At 48.4% G+C, this 22,198-nt stretch overlaps 1 protein-coding gene across 2 annotated transcripts in view; it reads right to left on the bottom strand.

The window, feature by feature from the left end:
• TRAM2 (translocation associated membrane protein 2) overlaps nucleotides 1–22,198 on the bottom strand; it is an 82,438-nt gene that overhangs the window by 36,868 nt on the left and 23,372 nt on the right. For both annotated transcript variants that reach the window (XM_080806046.1, XM_080806045.1), the window contains exon 2: nucleotides 3,469–3,532. In XM_080806046.1, coding sequence (XP_080662172.1) covers nucleotides 3,469–3,532 — 64 coding nt within the window. The remainder of the gene's footprint in view (nucleotides 1–3,468; nucleotides 3,533–22,198) is intronic.

Consider the following 22,198-nt stretch of genomic DNA (forward strand, 5'->3'; position numbering starts at 1 on the left):
GTTTTTTAATAAAAATTTTAAAAATTTTTCTTAAAAAAAAAAGAAAGAATTCAGACATGTTTTATAAATTATTTAACCCCCAGGACTTGCAGTCGAGGAGGCACATACACATTTGTCTGGATTGACTGATCAATTCATTAATTATTTAAAACAAATGAGGGGTGCCTGGGCACCTCCGTTGGTTAAGTGTCCAACTCTTGAATCCAAGCTCAGGTCTTCATTCCATCAAGACTTTTTTTTTTTTTTAAGATTTTTATTTATTTGACAGACAGATCACAAGTAGTCAGAGGGGCAGGCAGAGAGAGAGAGAGGAGGAAGCAGGCTCCCCGCTGAGCAGAGAGCCCAATGCAGGGCTCCATCCCAGGACCCTGAGATCATGACCTGAGCCGAAGGCAGAGGCTTAACCCACTGAGCCACCCAGGCGCCCCTCCATCAAGACTCCTGATTCCATCTCAGGGTCCTGGGATTGAGTCCCATGTGAGACTCCAGGCTCAGCTGGGAGTCTGCTTGAGGATTCTCTCTCTCTTCCTCTCCCTCTGCCCCTCCCCCTGACTTTCTTTCTCTCTCACTCTCTCAAATAAATAAATAAATATTTAAAACAAAACAAAAAAATAAATGAGAGCATGATATGATCAATGGTGGCATACCTCCAAATCCTGGCGGGAAGCACTTCATGCTCAGAGGTTCCAGGTTCAGCCCTGGAGCCAGAAGTCTACCTTCTCATCCCAGTGGGAGATAGGTTCTTTTAGGATATCACTTGCCTGCTAATTTCTCTGGGAATGTTTCAAACTCAAAAATCAACTCTCTGCCGTGATCTGGCTTTACACACACACGCATATCTTATTTTATTGTCCTTTGCAGACACTGCCTTTTTTTTTTTTTTTTAACAAATTGAACACTTAATGGCTACCCTGTGTCAAGCAAGTGTGTTGGTGCCATTTTCCCAACAGCATTTGCTCACTTGCCTCTGTGTCACATTTTGGTAACTCTTAAACTATTTCAAAGGTTTTTGTTATTATTATGTTTGCGGTGATCATCTGTGATCAGAGATTATAACTCCCTGAAAGCTCAGATGGTGGCTAGCATTTGTTAGCAAGAAACTACTTTTTACTTAAGGTGCGTACTCTGCTTTCTAGACATCATGCTATTGCACACTTAACAGGCTACAGAAGAGTGTAGACACAGCTTTTATATGCACGGGGAAACCAAAAAATTCATCTGATTTGCTTTACGGCACTGTTCATTTTATGACGGTGGTCTGGAACCGAACCCACAGTATCTCTGAGGCCCTTCCCACAATAAAAGCATGCTCTGGTCACACGCGCATCAGCTCCTGGAGTCCTCAGGACCATGCTTTCTCAGGCTAAATTAATAAAGCAGTGTTGGGTTATGATCTGGCATCCCATATAAATGGACTTCTGGGAGAAATGCAATGAAAATACCAATACAACATTTGATAGCTGGATCTCTTTATAAATTAATACACTGGCATTCTGACACTAAAAAAGAAAAGGCCTGTCCATTTTAAATTTGCAAAAAAAAAAACAAAAACAAAAACTTAGGGCTTATGGGTCACAAGAATTAGATGACAGAGGGTATTCTGACAATGCATATATAAAACCTTTAAAATGTACCCAGTACTTGACCCCGAAATTCCAGTAATAGGAATGTATCCTGAAAAATAATCATAAATGCACATTAAAATTTAGTCCCAAGTATATTTATAGTAGCACTGTTTAAAACAGAAGCTGGAAACTTAAATATCCAATAACATGGGATTGAACAGATAATTTGTGGTAATCCCTATTAAGAAATACTCTGCAGTTTTTCAAAATATCTTACTGAACAGAATAATAATTAATGGCATGGGAAGAAGGCTCATCATCTACTAAAAGCAAAAATAGTGGGTTATGAATCAATATTCATGAACTGTGGTGGTTAGCTGGGTGATGGTGTCTTGTGTGATTTTTATCTTCCTGTGTTTATCTGCATTTTATAAATTTCCTCGGAGTGTCACATGTCATATACATCTATTTTGAAAAACGTTTATATACAAATGTAAATTTCAACCAGTCACAAAAGGACAAATACTATATGATTCCACCTACATAAACTACCTAGAGTCGTCAAATTTCATAGTGGCAGGAAGCAGCACGGAAGTTGCTGGAAGTGGGAGGGCGGGGGGGGTGGGCTGAGGAGCTACTGTTTAATGAGTCCAGAGCTTCAGTGTTGGGAGACGAAGAGAGTTCTGGAGATGGGCAGTGGTGACGGTTGCACAATGTGAATGTGCTTAACACCCCTGGACTTACACTTAGAAAGGGTTATAAAATGATGGTAAATGGTGTGTTATGTGTGTTTTATCACAACTTTCTTAAAAAAACGGAAAAAAGGGGGCGCCTGGGTGGCTCAGTTGGTTAGGCATCTGACTCTTGATTTCAGCTCAGGTCACGACCTTCGGGCCCTGGGACGGAGACCGGAATTGTTGGGCTCCACTCAGCAGGAGCTGAGCTGCTGCTTGAATTCTCACTCCTTCTCCCTCCCTCTGCCCCTCCCCCTGCTCGTGCTCCAGTGCGCTCTCTCGCACACTCTCTTTGTGGCTCTCTCCCTCTCTCAAGCAAGTAAATCTTTAAAAAAGGAGAGAAAAGCTAAACACTTTAAGTTAGTAAATCATATGGACCGCTGGATCTAGAGGCAGCTGAGGTACTAGGATTTTCAGGAGACAGGACTAGCTCGTGTAACACTGTGTTTTAACTTCACTTCAATTTTAATAAAAGAGCTGAGGGGTAGGGGCAGAGAAGGCGTAATCGGACCTCAGACCACACGGCACCGAGTGCGACAAACCCCCTGCCTGCCAGGGCTGGAGTGCGCCAGCGACGAGGAAGCACTGGCCTTGTTTCCTCACCATCTGCACTGGCCATGGGGCTCCTGTCTCTCCTTTCCTGAGCATGGAGTTCTCCGCCTCTCTCTCTAGTGCCCCACGGCTTGACTCTCAAATAAGGGAATGGATCAGGCTGCCCCCAAAGCCCAGTTTCCCCCTGAGTCTACATCCTCTGGAGGCCATGGGGTAAGGGACTGCCCCCAGAATCCTTCAGCGAGTCACTGGGAGAATCAGGCAAAGAAGAGATTCTCCTCTTGAAGACAAGATGATTCCCATCTGTATCAGTGAAGAAAGAACTAGATTCAGCGAACAGAAATTCCTCCTGTATTCACCGAGAGGCCGCCCAGCACTCGGCTACTGGAAGAGGGGTGCAGTGCCCGGTTCCTGATGGTGGGACCTGAGGGGCCTGCGAGGGCAGAGGTGTAGGCTGAGGGCTGCACGTGGCTTGAGGCTGTCTCTTAGTAGAGCTAAGATGTGGGAGGCTGATTTAACAGCTAAGAAGACCATGCATGTACACAGAAACGGTAAGCTTTCCAAGGCCTTCCAAGTTCACGGGGCCAGGGCAAGACGGGGACTTGCGCTTTTCTTACCTGCTGTAGGCACGCTAACGTTATACTGAGGTAAAATAAATAGGAAGGCAGTCTTGGCGGTGACCTGTAAAAGAAAGGAAAAATGTTCCAATTCAGCTTCTTGGCCACATCAAAAGAAACAAGGGGATCCTGCTACCAGCCCCCAGGGCCCTTTCTGTTTGCATCTCAGACCGAAGGCCTATCCTATCACAAAAGGTAGAACTGTTTGTTTGTTTCCCTGTGTTTCTTGACGGTCCCGCCTCCCAGTGCCTGCACTAAAAACAAACAAAACAACAACAGGGGGCATTGGGCTGTGTCTAGGCTTGTACTTGCTGCAGATAAAACCACACACTGAGAGCTCAGAGGCTAAGGGCACAGACCCGCCTGCCATCCATTCAAGTATTGAGTAAGTTAGTCCTAGGCACCGGGCGCTGTGGAAGACAGAAACTAGTAGAAAATGACTCCGACTTCAAGAAGTTTCCATGAGCTGAGGTGTCCCCAGCATGCTGGTTAACCGCATGCTGGCCAGCAGCCCCAGAAGTCGACACCCAAGCTTCAGAAACCGAGAACTGCAGCTGCGAAGTTCACATCCACTGTGCCGGGGGGTCCAGGGCAAGACGGAACGCCCCGCATGACTGGGTGTTTATTTCGAAAGCTGCCTCGAAAATCTCACTTGGGCTGTGCCTGGTTTAGCCTGCCACCTGGCTGTTACCTGCCAAATCAGTACTCGGGCAACTCGGTCTGAAGGAAGAGCGGACCAAACGCGGGGATTCAAAGCTTGGACTTAAGGATCGAAATGGACTACTACCTGGATTCACATGCAGCCTCTGCCATGAGTGAGGGGTGTGAACTTGCACCCCGAGCCTCAGTCTCCCTGTCCACAAAATCAGGGACATCCGTGGTCCTCCAGCTGCTCTGGGTGGCACTGGCCCAGCTGCTAGTGCGGTTTCAGGCTCCCCAGATGTTTCCGACGTGCAGCTGGGGCTCAGAAGCACCACCCACACCATTCCAAAGCGGGGGAGGATGCCCCTGGGTACACCTCAGCAATGACTGACTGCTTCTCCTCTAAACAAAAAGGTCTGAAGCCTGTACTGTGGGTGTGGCGGGAACACACTGGGCACAGCAAAAGCAGCATGGAACTGAGTGAGTGACACATTGCAGACCCTCCTGGGCTGGACTCTCAACACACCCAGGAGGAGGGGACGGTGCTCGGCCACTCTCCCGGTCACCAAGCCCCATGTCTCTGCAGCGAGGTGTCCTTTGCTCTTTGTCCACAGCGATGCGTGAGGCTTTGCATGTAGTTTGTGCTGCTGTCTGGGACATGCTCGGTCATGCTCGCAGGGAAAAAGTCAAATGAGACTAGGGATAAGAAGGTGTTCTGGAAAACACAAAGCCCTATCCGAATGCACAGGTTTTCCCCCGCCTCCACCCCAAAAGCTTCCTACTGTGGTCCACAAGACGTTTTTCAGGGGGCTCCCAACCTCCCTTCTAGTCCAACTGCCTGTGTTTCTTTAGAACAAATGGATACTGTTTCCACCAAAACATGCTACTCATTATTTCCTTTTGGGGGTTTTAGCCCCTTGCACTTCGTATCCTACTTCCGTTACACTCCCCCTTCCGACACACACACACACATACACACACACACAACACCAAATCCTATTGATCAGAATCTCATTTATCCATCATAACCCAGCTCACCTGCAGCCCCTCTGTGAAGCCTCCCCTAACTGCTCACGGAGTCCGAGGACACCTTCTATTGGAGGCGCCTTGTGCTGTGGCCCCCACACCACCCTCTCTGTCTCTTCCTCGTATTTCTCCTCACATGCCACTCCTTGCACACAGGGACTAACCCAGATGCACATGGGAAGGGCTCAGGAACCACTCAATGGGCAAGACGGAGAATGGAAAGCTGAGTCTGGGCTGGCTTGCTTCACTCAGCTGTTCTGTTCCCACTCTTTCACGAGAGCTGCTCCACTGCCGTCACTCTGGCCGTCCTCTCTCTCACCGCGCTGTCACCTCCAGGCTCCTTCTTGACACCATCTGGGTGCTAACCCACCACAACCCATGCCATCATGAAGCTCCTCCCCCCTCCTCCACGGCAAGCATGGAGGGTCCCTTCCTGAGCTCCACTCCCGCTGGGCATCCTTGACCCAATTGCCTGACTCTGTACTGTCTGCCATGACTCCTCTGAGGGTAAGCCTTGTCTTCTCAGGCTGACAGCCCTGCGAGAGGAGACGTGGGAGCCAGAGGAAGTGGGAGGAGGGAAGAGAGAGAAGGAAGGCAGACAAGAAGAAAGTATTCACCAACCACTGCACGAGTTCTAGGCACAAATCTCCATTCAATTTCATCCGGGAAACACACCCATCTTTTAAGTTTTTTTAAGTTCGTGGGATGGAGTGGACCTCCACTGGGCCTCCAGTAAGGTTTTGGCTGACCAGTATCCATTCCCTGCTTCCTGAAGGCACCAGCATTTCCTGGGGAAACACCTCTCCCCAGCTGTGTGTGCGTGTGTATGTGTGTCCATGCATGTGTATGTTTGGGGGAGGTGGTCACTCTGATGACCAGCTTCCTCCTGGAAGGATGACAGAGCCAGACTCTCTACCCAGGACAGAAGACCAGCCAATCAGACACTTTATCCTGGACTCTGTATTTGGGGCAGGCATGGAGGAACGGGCTGGTCAGTGCCATGTGCCTACCCAGATGCTTCCTCTGCAGTTCCCACAGCCCTGTCCTGGAGCACCCCAGAACTCCACCAACGGCATGAACCCCCAGAGAGCCTCCTTAAGTTGGCCGGAGTCCATTTCTGTGATATAGTATAGTTCCATTAGTAGAGTCCTGGTGTTCAACTCCAGCTGGCACATTTGAATCCCTGGGAAGCTTTTAAAATCTCTATGCCTGGGTCACCCCTAGCCCACCAAATCTGACCCTCTGGGGCATCGGCATGTCGCTAAGCTCCCCAGAGCTCTCCCATGGACAGCCAAGTCTGCAAGCCACTCGGGCAGAGACTAGCCCTCACCATCTTCTTGGGGCAAGCCCGGCAGGCCAGTCTCTGTCTTGGAACTTGTCCTGTGCCCTTCAAATAATTTATGTCTTAAGTACATTTTTATTTTAATTTCTAAAGAAATACATACACTGAAAACACTGAACAATTCAGGAATACGTAAGAACCTCACATCCCCTCTGTGTTCTTTGCTTTCTTCCGTTCAGCAGCCCATACTGACGTCTCCCTCCACACGTCTGACGCCAGCTCTCTGAGAGCTCTTCCTACGCATGTGTCCATTCGGAATTCATTTCATTTTATTTTGACATTATGACGTGAGCTGTGTTTATATAACTTGTCCCAAGGGATAAAAGAGTGAAAAAAATGTGAAAGGAGCTACACATTATAAGTTACATTTAAATCACATTTTAAGCTCTGTCAGCGAAACAGTTACTGCAAGATCCTATAGGCCAAAATACAAATCTCAACGTTACATCAAAGTATGTGAATACAGTTAGCTACGTGGAAGACGTTAGGTCAACTTCCGTTGACTTGTGTCAACATACAAACACTTGGGAATATAATAAAAACTTCCTGACACATCCTAGTACTTTTCATTAGATTTTCCACAGGTTCACCAATATTTGATACCAAAAAACTCAGCTAAATAACACGGGATCTGATGGTGCATATAAATGTATATAAATAAATCCACTACTCTAACTCCTGAAAGAATCCTCCCACTTTTTTTCCTTTGAGGAAGACAGACATTTGGTATGCGGGCTCTACATGTGTTCTTTCCCTAGTCCTGACAGCCACATCTCGTTGTTCACATTAGTTCTGTTCGTTGTTCACATTAGTCACTGGACACAGGGTTAGCGGACACAGAACTGTTGCTCCCAGGGGAAATACATGGTCTCTGGTCACAACATTTCCATCAACCCATCAATATACAACCTTGTTTATGTGTGGTTTTGTTTAGAGATGCTGTATTTAGGGGCGCCTGGGTGGCTCAGTCGTTAAGCGTCTGCCTTCAGCTCAGGTCATGGTCCCAGGGTCCTGGGATTGAGCCCCGCATCAGGCTCTCTGCTCAGCGGGAGGCCTGCTTCTCCCTCTCCTGCTCCCCCTGCTTATATTCCCTCTCTTGCTGTGTGTCTCTCTCTGTCAAATAAATAAATAAAATCTTAAAAAAAGTAAAGATGTTCTATTTAATATATACGGCTGAAGAGTGAACACTGAACCCACATGCAACAGCACTACGATTCGTGCCTACAAAGGCTGATCTAACACAAGTATGTTCTCGGTGGGGCATACGGGAGCCCCCTCATGCTTATGAAAGATAGATAGCACTCGAGCACCCAGGCTGAGGACCATTTTAAACAGCAAAATCAGCAACGAAACATACGAATATGCAAAAAAAAAAAAAATGCGGCACAAAATAGACCACAAAAAGGACACTTGCTTACAACAGGGGGACTGAAACTAGAAGGCAAGCCGTCGTCTTGCTTGACTTCAGCTGGGAACGTGCTTGTGGGGGTGACTCAAAGTTTCCACTGTGTTGTGCTTGTCCACAAATGACTACAGAATAGCCCAGTGCTGACTGCAGAGTCACAGATAAATTTTAGGGACTAGGAGCATCGGCAGACACGAAATGTGTGAAGGGGTGAGGATCAACTGTATTGGGACAGACCTGTCAGCTGCACGAGGACCAAGATATTTTCCTTTGCAACGCCTTTCTGAAGTATAATTTACACACTATAAAATTTACCCATTGTAGTGTACAGCTTCACGGGGTTTATCTTTACTTCCTTTTAAACTCTCCCTCCACTGCAAGAGAAGTACGAGGGAAGTGGGGATCTTACTTGTCTCGGTTAGCTTTGATCCATAGCCTGAATAGGGTCTAGGACACAACCAGCACTTAGTAAGTGCCTGTTAAATGAATACAGCGATTCAACAAGGGAACCAGGATTGTGCCTGTCATCTGCCCCCATTTACACTCGTGTCATGTCCTTTCTCCTCCCCCACCCTGGGGTCCCTGGTGCTGGGCCTGTCATAGGGTATCTTGTAAATACCTATTCGATGAACTAACACCGCAAGCAGCTGTAATAGTAACCACAGATGAATGCTTAACAAATGTTTTCTGAACATGAGTCTCGCAGAATAGGATCTAGGATTCTGATTAAGGCAAAAACACCAAATTCCAGTATTTTTCCATGCCCAAACCCCGGGCAGCAGCAGGAGAAACCATTCTGGGCCATGCACCTTCTTCGTCGCCAGCTGCACTTGCTTCCACTTTACTACGTCTCAGCCAGCTGATGTCAGTTTCCTTGCTTTACAGACAAAGAAGATAAACGTGTGGCCCTGACACACACGTGGCCTCCCGAGACCTCACAGCTTTATAAGCAGAAAAGGCACATTCAGTTTGACTCTTAAAAAATGTGTCCCCGGGGCACCTGGGTGGCTCAGTGGTTTAAGCCTCTGCCTTCGGCTCAGGTCATGATCTCAGGGTCCTGGGATCGAGCCCCACATCGGGCTCTCTGCTCAACGGGGAGCCTGCTTCCCCCTCTCTCTCTGCCTGCCTCTCTGCCTACTTGTGATCTCTCTGTCAAATAAATAAAATCTTTAAAAAAAAAAAATGTGTCCCCAAAACAGATTTAGTATATACACAATATGGCACATAAAACAGAACGGCAGCATGAAAGAGAAGCAGGAGAGGACCAAAAACTATCTACTAGAGGCAAAGAGGAGGAAGAAGGAATGAAGCTGATCCACAAAAATGCAGTCCAGGAGCTCCTTCTCCTTGGCTAAGGGTGGCCAGAAATTTGGTTCAATGCTCTCCTGAAGCCCTCCGAAGGGGGGGCTCCTTCATTCACCATGTTCACTAATTTAAAAAACAAGACTACTCCAAAAAAGCAGTTCTACTTCTCCAGCATAAAAACTACTCTCTGTGCTTAAAAAAAGGTCCTTTGGCACCTCCAAAACCTCCCTCCATAACCCTCTGCCAACCTCAGAGCAAGGACAGAGCAATGACCAAGTTCTCCTTCCGCAAGTTCTCATTGGGTTCACAGAGCACGCGGGACTGAGAAACAGCCTATTAAAGATGTCATTCCAATTATTTCCCATCCCTCTACGGCTGTTTATAGGAAACATTATGGGGTTTAATAGCATTTTAAATGCCAGGCTCAGTGGGTGAAAGGTTAAAAGTGAAAATGTGCTAAGATGCTAATGCAAAGGGAGAACACTAAATTATGTAGGAGGGGCCACATCTCCCTCCCTCCCTTCTCTCTCTCTCTCTCTTCTCTCTCTCTCTCTCTCTCTCACACACACACACACACACACACACAGCTTCATTGAACTTTTTCACTCAAACCGAGCATCCAGCACAAAGGCAGGGACACTGAGCACATGACTGTGAAGCCATAACAAAACTAAAACCAGTCCATGTGCCATAGTCTCTTAGGGGGACACGGAGCTGAGCTCTTACTTGCAAGGAGACCAGAGATGCTAGGCAAATAGCTGCTTCCGGCAAAGCACGCTGGACTTGGGTTCCAGGCCCAGGTCTGCTGCGGGGCAGGGGGGTGACCTCGCTGGACCCCAGTTTTCTCACCCCTTCGCAACAACAGTTATGGCAGTTAATGTCATCAAGTGCTCGGTCAGCACCTGGCGTGGTCCTAAGGGGATTACCTAAATTATTGCATGGAATGCTCACAACAGCTCTACAGGAGAGATACTAATAATATATCCCCACTGTACAGATAAGGTGGAAAGGACCAGGCCAAGTCAGGTAGAATGGATGTCCTGAAAGATCCTCTCTACCCTCAGCTCTTAAAGGCTATCACTTCTGGATCCCACTTCCCATCAAACCCCAGAAGCACAGCCTTACACAGACAACATGCTGGAGGTCCTCCCCCAAGTCTGAACCGTATTACTGCTCCTCCACCTTGTGGGGACAGGACCTGGGTATCCCGTGTATCTGACAGAGCAAGGAAGCAGGGTCTCTTGAGCTTACCCGCCAGCCGGCCAGCCACAGACCCTGTGCATACCTAGGCTCCCCGAATGCCCCAAACTGTTGTCTCTCCTGTGCAAGTTGAGATACAGGCACCAAAGATAAGAGAGAAGAAACGCAGAGAAAGCAAACTCATGGCTTTCCTCTTAGGTAGCATTTCACCCTCCGGTTTGGCTGGTTCTCTTCATTCCTTGGCAGACACAACCAAACGTGGGCACTTGGAAGGGGCTGGGCTGGAAGACCAACCACTGAGGACAGGAGAGGGTGTGAGGCCTGATTCAAAGAAGCAACTCTGTTCCCACGGCTGCTGCCCCACGACCACCACTCCCACCTCGGGGCTAGAACAGAAGCAGCAGCATGTGGGGAACCCTGACCCCCTGGAGGACAGCAGGCTTGGAATCCTTCCTCCTGAGAAGCACACACAGGGCCAAATGAAATGTCCTTGTCCCCCAGCTCAGCCAAATGGGCTCAACTCGGACTCTCCCAACACTGATTTTGCATCTTGCTGCTTAGGCAGGAAAATTTCAGTCAGACAGGAAAATATTTGAAAGTTACGCCCAATTGGTGGGGAAGATTTTTTTTTTTTTTTTTTTTAAATAAAGAGTCTTTTAGCCCCTCTTTCCTGGAGCGTTTGTTCCCTAAGGCTCCTGCCGCGGGAGAACCCCAGGAGTCCAGCTGGTCACCTACACGCACGCTTTTATGACTGGGACTAGATGTACCCGGTTTGCGGCCCCTCAGTCACTCAATAGAAGGCAGATACAGCTGGAACAAAGATGCTTTTCACTCCTGCTTTCTGAAATTCTCCATTTCGGATGACCAGAAGCTGGCGGGGAGGGCCGGGTGCCTGAAACCAGGAGGCAGAGTTCTGACAGTACCTTTCTGTGTGGTTTTTAGCAACGCCTAGAGATTCTGGTTTTCTCACTTGAGAAACTGCCTTGATAGAAGAATTTAGCAAAGCTACACAAACACACACGCACGCGCGACAGATTCTCAACAAGCCCATGTTCACAAAGCTGAACAGACTTACCCTTAAAGTCACACTCCATATTGGATTAAAAAATGACAACGAGTACTTATGAGAAAAGTCCATAATCAGAACAGCCATGATAAAATTATGTTACCTGCTTTATTATATGCATCGGTTCTAAGGTCTACATTTTATACTGGGATAAACAGGAATTTAGGAAGGGTCACTCAAAGAGTTTCAGAAATCTTTGAAGTTGGGCTTTAAAAAAAAAATGCATCTGAAGATTGAGTGTCATGCTATCCATCCCCAATTTGGGAAGTTAGTTATGTACTGAAACACAGGAGGTGGCCTGTGGGAAGATAGCTCTTACCCACGGCCTTTATATCCACCACTGAACGATCACTTCAGGAAGACTGCATATTCAAGCAATCTATGTCTGCACAGGTTGAAATTGACCTATGAGGCACTTACGGACAGCCTCAGATAACATATACACTTTCCCATGAAATGGATTTTCTCTCAAGGCCTTAATATATACACCTTCATCTACCTCCTCAAAAAAGATCCCTAGATCAATACTTCTAGTATCTTATTTGACTACGTACTTCAGTCTCCTCACCGCCCCCCGATCCCAATAGCTTTCCCTGCATTCGGACAGCATGGCATACTTATAAACAATGCCATGTGGAAGTTAAAAACTAAAGGAAAACAATGAAGCATGCACACAAAATAATTGCTAAAATATCGGTACTCTTCAGAAGCATTTCTCTTGGGCTGCTTGGCAGAGTTCAGATCACTGGCCGTGCCGCGTATATTCCTAACACACACATGTTGGTCTGAGTGAAATATTTTTAAACGTAGCCAAAAGCCACCTATTCAGAGAGAATATACATATGAGAGAAATATATAATTAAAAATCAAAAAGGAAAAGGAAGAGGCTCTGGAGTGTGGGATTTCAGGTTGCAAGGGCAGACTGGGGCCCATTTCAGACTAGACTGAGGAAGAGGGGCCCCTGCCAGGGATGGGATGTCGTCTCCGCTGCAGTTTTTCATGAAGCTTGAGCGCCATTAAAGCAGGATGCACCAGGAGGGGGTAATTTGAATCGTCACAGATGTATCTACGACAGCAAGTCACTGATCTGATCGTTGCCAGTGGTCAAGAGTGGGTGCCAGGGAGAATCACCCTCAAGGCCCTTGGGGAAGTTCCTGGTATCTGGGGAAATGAAAGGATTATCCAGGGGTTCCCAAGCCTGACAAGGCAGGGCCCAGGTGTATTTGCCTTCACCTGCTTGCTTATACTCAGGGAAGGAAAGAGGAGGCAGAAGGTGATCTCTCCATGGCAACCATTTATAATTATTCTCTATCACCTGGAAAGTTTCCTATTCAAAACGGCAGTGTGTCAACCTCCATGTTTTGTCTGTAGAGCCAGCCATGGGGATTAGAGCTTGCTGGAAAAACGAACTGTGAGTTCACAGGGATGGAGCGAAGTGAAGCCATCTCCATGGGCCATGAACCAGACCTGCCAGGGGGCCGACGGCTGATTCAACCCAGGAGCCTTCAGGTCCTCCAGTTATCTGTGTAGGGATGCCTCAAGAGAGGCCCAGACTCACTCAGCACGTCCACCTCTGCCCATATTTAAACTGAGCACACCAGAGCTAGGAGGCAAATAAGTGAGTTTTTAAAATAAGCCATTCTATAGGAATTTTAAATGTGTGATCTCTGCTGTCCCAGTTTCTGCACATCCTAACTCCACTGAGGGGTGAAAGAGATTAGGTGACGGGTCCCAGTCTAACACCAGTAAGAACCATCCTCCTCCACACACGGCAGGAAGTGGAGATCCGGCCAGGGAGCCCCCGCTACTTGCCTCTTGATTCTGCGTCACCTTTGCTCCCTACCACGCTCTGTGTCACAACAATGCCTCCTGATCCTACGGGACACACATCATAACCCCAACCTGGGCTGGCAAACAGCCCGTTTTGCAGGGGTCTACAAAGACCCGCCTAGGACCACCTGAATGACAGCACCTGATAAACAGAATTTAATGATGATGATTTGATTCAAGTGGATTAAATCAAGGCCAAGAAGGTTAATGAAAAACGTTGAGCACTCAGATATCCCTATTTGTCAGCAAATAACATTCACGGGGGATATTCCAAATCATCTGCAAAGTGGAGCAGGAAAATAACAACATAAAAGGCAAGAGTTTGGGGCACCTGGGTGGCTCAGTGGGTTGAAGCCTCTGCCTTCGACTCGGGCCATGATTGCAGAGTTCTGGGATCGAGCCCCATATCGGGCTCTCTGCTCAAAAGGGAGCCTGCTTCCTCCTCTCTCTGTCTCTCTGCCTGCCTCTCTGCCTACTTGTGATCTGTTATCTGTCAAATAAATAAATAAAATCTTTAAAAAAAAAAAAAAGGCAAGAGTTCCCAGAGAAACATGCTACAGATAAACAGAAAATACAAATCTTGCCCCAAAGTCATGGCCTGAGGTAAACACTACCCACACTGTACCCCCAACCAATCCCTCCATACCCCTAAACCTAATAAAGTCTGGGCAAATGTCAATATTTAGGTATAATGCCATATTCCAAGATAGCTCCCTCTCCGTCTCTCCTACCCCCTACACCCCCCAAATATACAGGCATATACATTACCACAGAACTCATTTTACCAATAGAAAGTAGTATTTTAGGTGCAACTGGGGGGAGCAGTCAGTTGAGCATCGACTCTCGGTTTTGGCTAGAGTGGTGATCTCGGGGTCAAGGGATCAAGCCCTGTACTGGACTCTCGTGCTCAGCACAGAGTCTCCTTGGGATTCTCTCACCCTCTGCCCCTCCCACCATGCTCTCTCTCAAATAAATAAATAAATCCCTGGAAAAACAAACAAACAAACAAACAAAGTAATATTGGGCACCTGGGTGGCTCAGTCATTAAGTGTCTGCCTTTGGCTCAGCTCATGATCCCGTGGTCCTGGGATCGAGCCCCACATTGGGCTCCCTGCTCAGCGGGAAGCCTGCTGCTCCCTCTCCCACTCCCCCTGCTTGTGTTCCCTCTCTCACTGTGTCTCTGCCCAATAAATAAGCAAATATCTTTAAAAAAAAAATACAAAGTAACATTTTAAATAACATCTACAAATTGGGTGTGCTTTTTCTCTGTCCAGCCTCTCTGCACCCCAGGGGCCTGACTGTGACCCCACACGAGGTAAAGACAGCCCAGGAAGAAAACCATCCTTCAGAGGGTAAGCCTGGCTCCCCGTCTGAACTCACAGCTGATCCTCAGGAGCTGACAGGAGGCTGCAGGCCCCTCATACAAGGCTTGATGTGGAACACCCCACTTGCTAATAAATCCAGGCCTTAGAACAAGAGCCAGGAGGCCAGGTGTCCCCCCCCCCGGGGGGCCCACTGGGCAACTCTCTTCCAGGGGGATACAAAAAGGAACAGGAACTGCCTGGGACACCAGCGACCTTAAGCTTTGGCCAAGAAACACAGATAATGTCCATGCAAGACAATCACACAGTGAGAGCTGATGGAGGGGAAAACACAGCCATACACAGACACTCACCAAGTGGGAGGGAGAAAGGAAAGACTCCCTGCTAATAGGGCCCTGGGCGTGGGGGTGCGGGTCTGCTCCTTTCGCTCGTTAGCCACTGCTCTGTCTGCCCTAGGCAAGAACCAAGGCCATGGCCTGCAGAGGGCAGATTAAAGGACTATCCTCAAGTGCTCTTTCTGGGAAAGGTGACAGATCCTATCTTCCTAAAACACTGCAGGCCTTGTTCTACAGTTCCCCATGACTCCCGAGTGCCTAGGAGAGAATCAAGCCCCTGCGTGATTTCACAGGACCCACAGGTACCCCACTTCACCTTTCCAAGCTTCCCCCCCCCCACAAATCCTAGACACAAGAATGCCCCCACCCCCTCCCACTCCAAACACCTATCCCAGGCAGGAAAGACAACACCCAAATGGGGAGCCCAGTCAGATAAACCAGTATGTAAAAGCTCACTTCCAACACAACAAAATGATCATTATTAGAGGGCAGAGTAGTACCCCTAATCTATGAGGCATATGTTCCAAGACCCCCAACTGGATGCTTAAAATTGCAGACAGTACTGAACCCTCCATATACTATGTTTTTGCCTATACAAACCTACATGTCTATGCTATTAACTTATAGATCAGGCACAGTAAGAGATTAACAATAACTCATAATAAAACAGAAGAATTATAATAGAATGTAGAAGAGTTATGTGAATGTGAATGAGGTCTCTCTCAAAATATCTTAGTGTTCTGTACTCACACCCCTTCTTGGGATGCTGTGAGATGGTAACATGCCTACTTAATGACATGAAGTGAGGGGAATGACGCAGGCCTTGTGACACAGCATCAGGCCATTACAGATGGTCTGACGGTCACCTGCTTCCGCACTACGGTGGGCGGCAGCTAACGGAAACCACACAGATGAGGGGGACTACCGCCCGCGCAAGCCGTTCAGCAGATGAGAGGGGGTCCCCTGACTGAAATGGGTCCTGAGTCCCCCACAATCACTCCGTTCCATGGAAAACATCACCAACAATGTTCTGTCTCACCTGTATCCTGAAGGGATCAATGGGCCAAGATAAGGCAGGAAAGGGGCTGCTTGCACTAAGGAGAAGTAGGGGAAATACGAGTCCCCGGAGAAACGAACGGTCTGTGTGCTGGGAGGCTGGCAGGAAACAGGTCTATTAAGGGTCCTTTACAGCAGGTATAAAAACCGGACTTTATCCTACCTGTGGGAGGTGGAACGGGGAGATCTGCATTGCAGAGAGCACATCCCACTCCAGGTGTGGAGGTGGGCTGGGGCGGGGGAGGTGATCCAGGAAAGCTTAGGAAGGAGGTTGCTACAACGAGGGGTGACACGGGCCTGGGTGAAGGTCATGGCACAGACATAGGACAGTGAAGGGTGATCTTTGGAAGATTCGATGGCACAATAAATTAAGGTGTAAAAGTAGTCAAGAGTGGTCTCAGATCACACTCGGGAAGCAGGCACACAAATGTGTAATTTAAGTAAAACATACGAGGTATCAGGACGGTTACGCTAAGTGTTGTAGATGGTGGGGGCACCTGGGTGGCTCAGCCAGTTAAGCATCTGACGCTTGAGTTCAGCTCAAGTCATGATCTCAGGGTTGTGAGATCAAGCCCCATGTGGAGCTCCACCCTCTATGCTAGGCACGGAGTCTGCTTAGAGTTTCTCTCTCCTTCTCCCTCTGCCCCGCCCCTCCACACATACACACACACTCTCTCTAAAATACATACATAAACCTTTTTAAAAAATGTTGCAGATGGTGGTATCACCAACGAGAAACAGCAGAAGTCCAGGGCTGGGGACTGAGAAGGACCAGCCAGAGGCCAGAGGATACCCAGAGGCCCCCAGCAGCCAAGGGTGGCCAGCAGCAAGGAGTCAGTGCTCACCACCGGGAGGCCTTCAGGGAGAGAACAAGTCAACTTGGGGCTGAGATGCAGGCTGCACAGCGGGGGTGGGGGGTGGGAGGCCTGGGGGGCAGCATTCTAGCAGTCTTAGTTGTTGTTTTTTTCCCCTGATAGGTCCCAAGCAGCAGGAATGGTGCTCAGCACACAGTGAGGTTTCAGTCAATATTTGTGGAATGAATGAATACATTAAGAGTCCATTAGATTTGAGGACCAGAAGGCAACAGGGGACTTTGGAGAATAAAAGTTATAGAAAAGGGGGCAGGGGCAGAAGTCAGTGTGTGTAGGTGAATGTGAAGTGGAAGCGTGGAGACAGAGGTCTGTACTGCATGTCTGGGTGGCTGGGAGCTAGAGGGGAGGCTGGGGTGGGCAGGAGGCGGGGAGTCAGGGGACATGGTGGGAGACACTTAAACCTACAGGTGGTGAGAAGAAAGACCATGGAGAGAAGAGTGGTTGGGTATGCAGAAAAGTAGGGGGAACTGGAAAAGAATACATCAATCCAAGGGAAATTTCTTTAGGAAACAGCGTCTAGAACCACAGGAGAGGGATGCTTGGCGGGGGGTGGGGGGGGTGGGGGGTGGACACTGGCCCTGACCTGGTTCCCCACCAGGGCCCACACCTCCCGGTTCCCCAAGATCCCTGCTCCCTCTGATGCTCTGACAGTGTCTAGATACAAATACCAGACAGAAAGAAGATGTTCAATCAATGTGCCTTGAATCAATGTAATTCAGAGAAAGGAAAACAGAAGGGAAAGACTACTGAGAACTTGGTAGGGGAGAGGCAAAACCAAAATTAAAATCCCCGCCATTATTCACAGCAGGACTAGAAAATGTTTCTGCCCTCTATTTAACCAATTATTTTTGTTAAGATTATTTATTTGAGAGAGAGAGGGAGGAGAGGAGAGAAAGAGAGAGAAAGTACATGCTCGTAGGGGGAGGAAGGGGGAAAGATCTCAAGCAGACTCCTGGCTGAGCACGGAGCCCAACCCCGGGGCCGATCCCACCACCCTGAGACCCCATGACCCTGAGATCATGACTGGAGCATAAATCAAGAATCAGATGCTCAACAGACTGAGTCACCCATGCACCCCAAATCAATTCCTTTGAACCAGAGCTACAGTGTTACTCTCCGTGGCCATGACTTTACTTTTCATTCATTTCCCAAGAGGGAGAGGCCAGGCCACCTCGATGGATTTATGAGGATGGCTGTCCTATAGGTTTCCAGGGAGTAAAGGTTACAGTGATGGCCAGAAGGCCAGGAGGAGGCCTCTGGCTTCCTATCATTTCATCAGTCTGCATGGTCTCTGGCCAGGCTGATGGGGCTCTTGGAATCAGAACCCGCAGACACACAGATAAGCGTCTGGCTGTGGGCCAGGGTCCACATTCTGAGACCTGCAGTGGCTGCGGTCACAGACACAGGGGTGATTCTGGGGCTCTTTTCTGGATCTTATAATGGCCCCACCAGGTTTTCCAAATGGATGTGTCAAGGAAAGCAGTGTGTGTTTTTGGGGGCGGTGGGGGCGGTGCGCATGCATATATGCATGTGTACACACACATACACACACGAGCAAAGCTAGCTGCTAAAACATTCTTTTCACACTCCAGAAACATGTCTTTGTTTAGCAACATCTCCAGCAAAACAGAATTTAAAAAATATATAAAATCAACCCTTCCATCAAAATATTCGAGTGCACGCTCAGGGCATGTGCTACAGGAGACAGAAAAACTTGGAAGACCCACTTCCTTCCCCCAGAGACCAAAATCAGGAGCTAGGTGATCCCAGCCCATCTAGGACCCATCTAGGCCAGCTCCCTTATTTCAGAAGGGATGAAACTGACCACCTTTTATTGACCATTTACTATGAGCCAGGCAAGGCTGAGGCACTTTATCCTCATGCAACCCTCAACAACCCTACAAAGAACAACTAATGTGAAAGATCTTAGTAAATGCCAGGCATGGTGCTAAACCCCAAACGCGATTACCTCGTTTAACCTCCCACTCTAGAAACACTGCTGCCGGGTCTGCTACTGTTACTACTATTATTTACGGAGCTCCTACCGCATACCAGGAGCTGCTTTAAACTCCTACAGAAACCATCTCATTTCACCCTCCCAGAGGCCATAGGGTACCAAACAAGTGAGGCTCAGGAAGCTTAAGACACCTGCTCAAAGGCACACAGCTAGGAAGCCCAGACATGGAATTGGATCTCAAGATCCATCGGACTGTGACGCTGGAATTCTTAGCCACCATGCTGCCTGAGCAATGGCTCTAAAAACTCGGGATCAGAGCAAAACTTTGATCCGTGAAAAGTGAGTTTTAAGACAAGATCAGGAGACAATTAGGCAAAGGACAAGGGAAGGCTCTCATCCTTTCTCAAGGCAGAGACTGCACCCCCACGGTCCTTGGCACAAAGGAGGGACTCAACAAATATCAGTTACGTGCTCTGGGTTTGGAGATTGATGGATATTCTCTGGGAAGACTTCTGGGAGGGACTGAGCTAAGCCAGCAAGACACAGAGTTTGGGGTGGGGGGAGACATAAATTGTAGGTAAGTAAAGGGGAGGATTCAGGGTTAGAACAGTGTCATTACTGTGCTGAGAAAGTACAGGAGGACTCCAGATGGAACCTTCCAGCTGAATGGGGTCATGGGAGTTTGGGGGGACCATCCACTGTGTCGGTCAACTTTGGAACCTCCTCTGTGTAGGCCATCCACTGGGGGCTTGGGGGGACCATCCACTGTGTGGGCCAACCTTTGGAACCATCCCAAATGGAACGTCATTTGGGCCAGCCTCATCTGTTTCAAACAAGTCTAAAAACATCAAAATAATGTACATTTTATTGAAATGTACAAAGAAAAAAATGTACTTGTAACTCTACTTACACACAGAGAAAACCACTAATTATATTTTGATGATGATCCTTATAGATCCTTATAGATAAAAACAAGTCTAAAATGGGACGAGGGAGAGAAATCTGGCCGTCACACTCCTTAAAGCTTTTATCCATTCATCTACCCATCCATTCATTTATTGTAAAAGCTACTGTGCCCCAACGTCAACCATCTCCATCTACTGAGTTCATCGATGGAGATGTGCCTATTCCAGCCCAATGTGCATTTCAAAACCATGCTTCCCCAAACCACTCAAGCCCATATAAAGAAACAGTTGCTTCCCTCAAAGTAAGGGAGGCAACACTGTAGCATAAAGATTCAAACCCTTTATGTCCAGCCACAAAACTCTAAAAGCTGTCCCATATTTCATAATTTACCAATTAAATTTTATCAGTTACCTAATGGACAAGCGAGTCTGAGCTCCTCCACGTGAAACTGTTAAGAAAGTAATTTCCTGTTGGATACCGATATTCAAAGACTAGTGGTAACTGGACAGGGCGATTAGAATTCCATTAATGCTACACTGGAAACTCCTCTTGATCCCTGAGGGCAGAGCGTGCAAAGCACTGGGTAAGAGAAGGAAATGGGTTTAAGTGGTGCTTGAGTATTATCTGAGCTAGCCGCAAAAGATGGAAGTAAAGACATCTGATGTACTGTGAATTTAAGAAGCAAGGGCGATCCCGGTCTCACGAGAGACCAGGGTAATAAGTAGCTGAAAGTAGACATGCTACGCAAATTGCCTTACTGAGATCAGGAAACATCTGTCCAGAAAGCCTGTTGTCAGACTTTGCCTATTTCAGCGGTGTCAGTCTTGCTCTGCCACCTTTTCCGATTGCCTGTGGGTGTAAATGAGGCAGGATTCAAATAGGAAATAGAGGGTCTGTAAGTGCTCCTGGGCTGGACAATTCTCCACTTGCCCGTCCATGTCCATTCTCCATCCTGTCCAGTGCCCCAGAGCCGAGAGCAGATGACCTTTTCGGAGCACATCAACCGGCTTCCAGGACAACTGGTTTCCCATGAATTCCAGAGGGCACAAGGAGGGTGCTCACAACCCGGCTCCCACCCTGCTGGGCAGATGTGGCAGCCACCTGTTCTAGATCCGAGGTCCAGCACCACTCCTTCAGTCGCAGCTCCTGACATCATCTCTCCATTCATCCTCTCTTTCCCTCTGACATCTTAAGAAGTCCTGTAACCACTCCGTCCCTGGGCCCTTCAGGCTTTGGGCTATCTTCCCCCTTCTGCAAACCCTGGGGTGCTTTACCATCCCTTATCTGTCTCTCCTGATCCTGTCTATGCCCTTGTTAATAGAGCCCTCAATAACCTTTCCTTAATCACCCCATCTGTTTCCGGTGGGACCTGGATCGATGCAGTTATGCTCCTCAAATAAAAGACCTACTACGAACAGCACATGGGTAACAGTGAATCACATCGATACAACCACTTGCAATAGGGCACTTTGACCCAGCAAAATTCTCTCCCAGACACACATGCTGGGACCACTCCACAGGAGACCAGCCCCTCCCTCCAGGAGAGCTGACTGCCACTTGCCCAGTGGTGCTGGCGACTAGATTTAGTGGGGCAGGACACGATGCCAACAGACTTCTCACTACCTCCTATCGAGACAACCCTCCCTGGGGCTCTGTGACCACCTGTCTGACAGTCTCGGGGTGGGTGGGGAGGGCTTTACTGTGGACAGAGGCCAACACAAGCCCTCGAGGACCACCTCCTCCCCCACGACCTCAGGCTGCCTGAACAAATCCCAGGCCTGGCATCACACCCACTGGGCCACAGAGCCTTGAGGACTGACTGTGGAAAATCACAGCCCCTGTGAGCGGGGACTGACTTTATACTGACAGGTCGTGTCTCTTCTATAATACCTCACCTGCTCCAGTCAGGAATTGAAAGGTTCTTTGCCTTAGGTGCTCAAAGTGCCACCTATGGGTTCCTGAGGGGTAAGCCGGGGAGCCTGAGGCCACTACCCTCCGCTACCTCCTCTGACACAAAGAGACTCTCTTCCCTTCTATTTGTTCAGGATAGAGTAAGAATTGGAGTAAGGGTGGGCACGATGGGGGGAAGGGGAATGAGGGAGGAGGGTGAGTCTGCAAACAAACGGGTCACTCATCTCTGGGATGTCTTTCTACCTTTTCCTACAGCTGAGTAGCCTGGGGGCAAGCTGTCTGCCAAGCTTCCCTGCCCGCCCCGTGTAAACAGTCTGGCACCAGCTGGGGTTTGGAATCTGCTGAGTCTCTGCCAGCTGGCGACCTGGAGATGGGTCAGATTAAAGGAATGCGTAATGAGGGAGGGGGTGAGAGGCAGAGGCCGCATTTACACAGAGGGGGTCTGCAGGGGTCAGTAAGGCACCGGCCAAAGGGGGGCTCTGGAAATGGAAAAACAGGAAGGTGAGAAGAAAGGGGTTTCAATGTATCCAAGGCACCACGCCCTACCCCAATGTC

Source organism: Martes martes (assembly GCF_963455335.1).
Source record: "Martes martes genome assembly, chromosome: 6".
NCBI lineage: Eukaryota > Metazoa > Chordata > Mammalia > Carnivora > Mustelidae > Martes > Martes martes.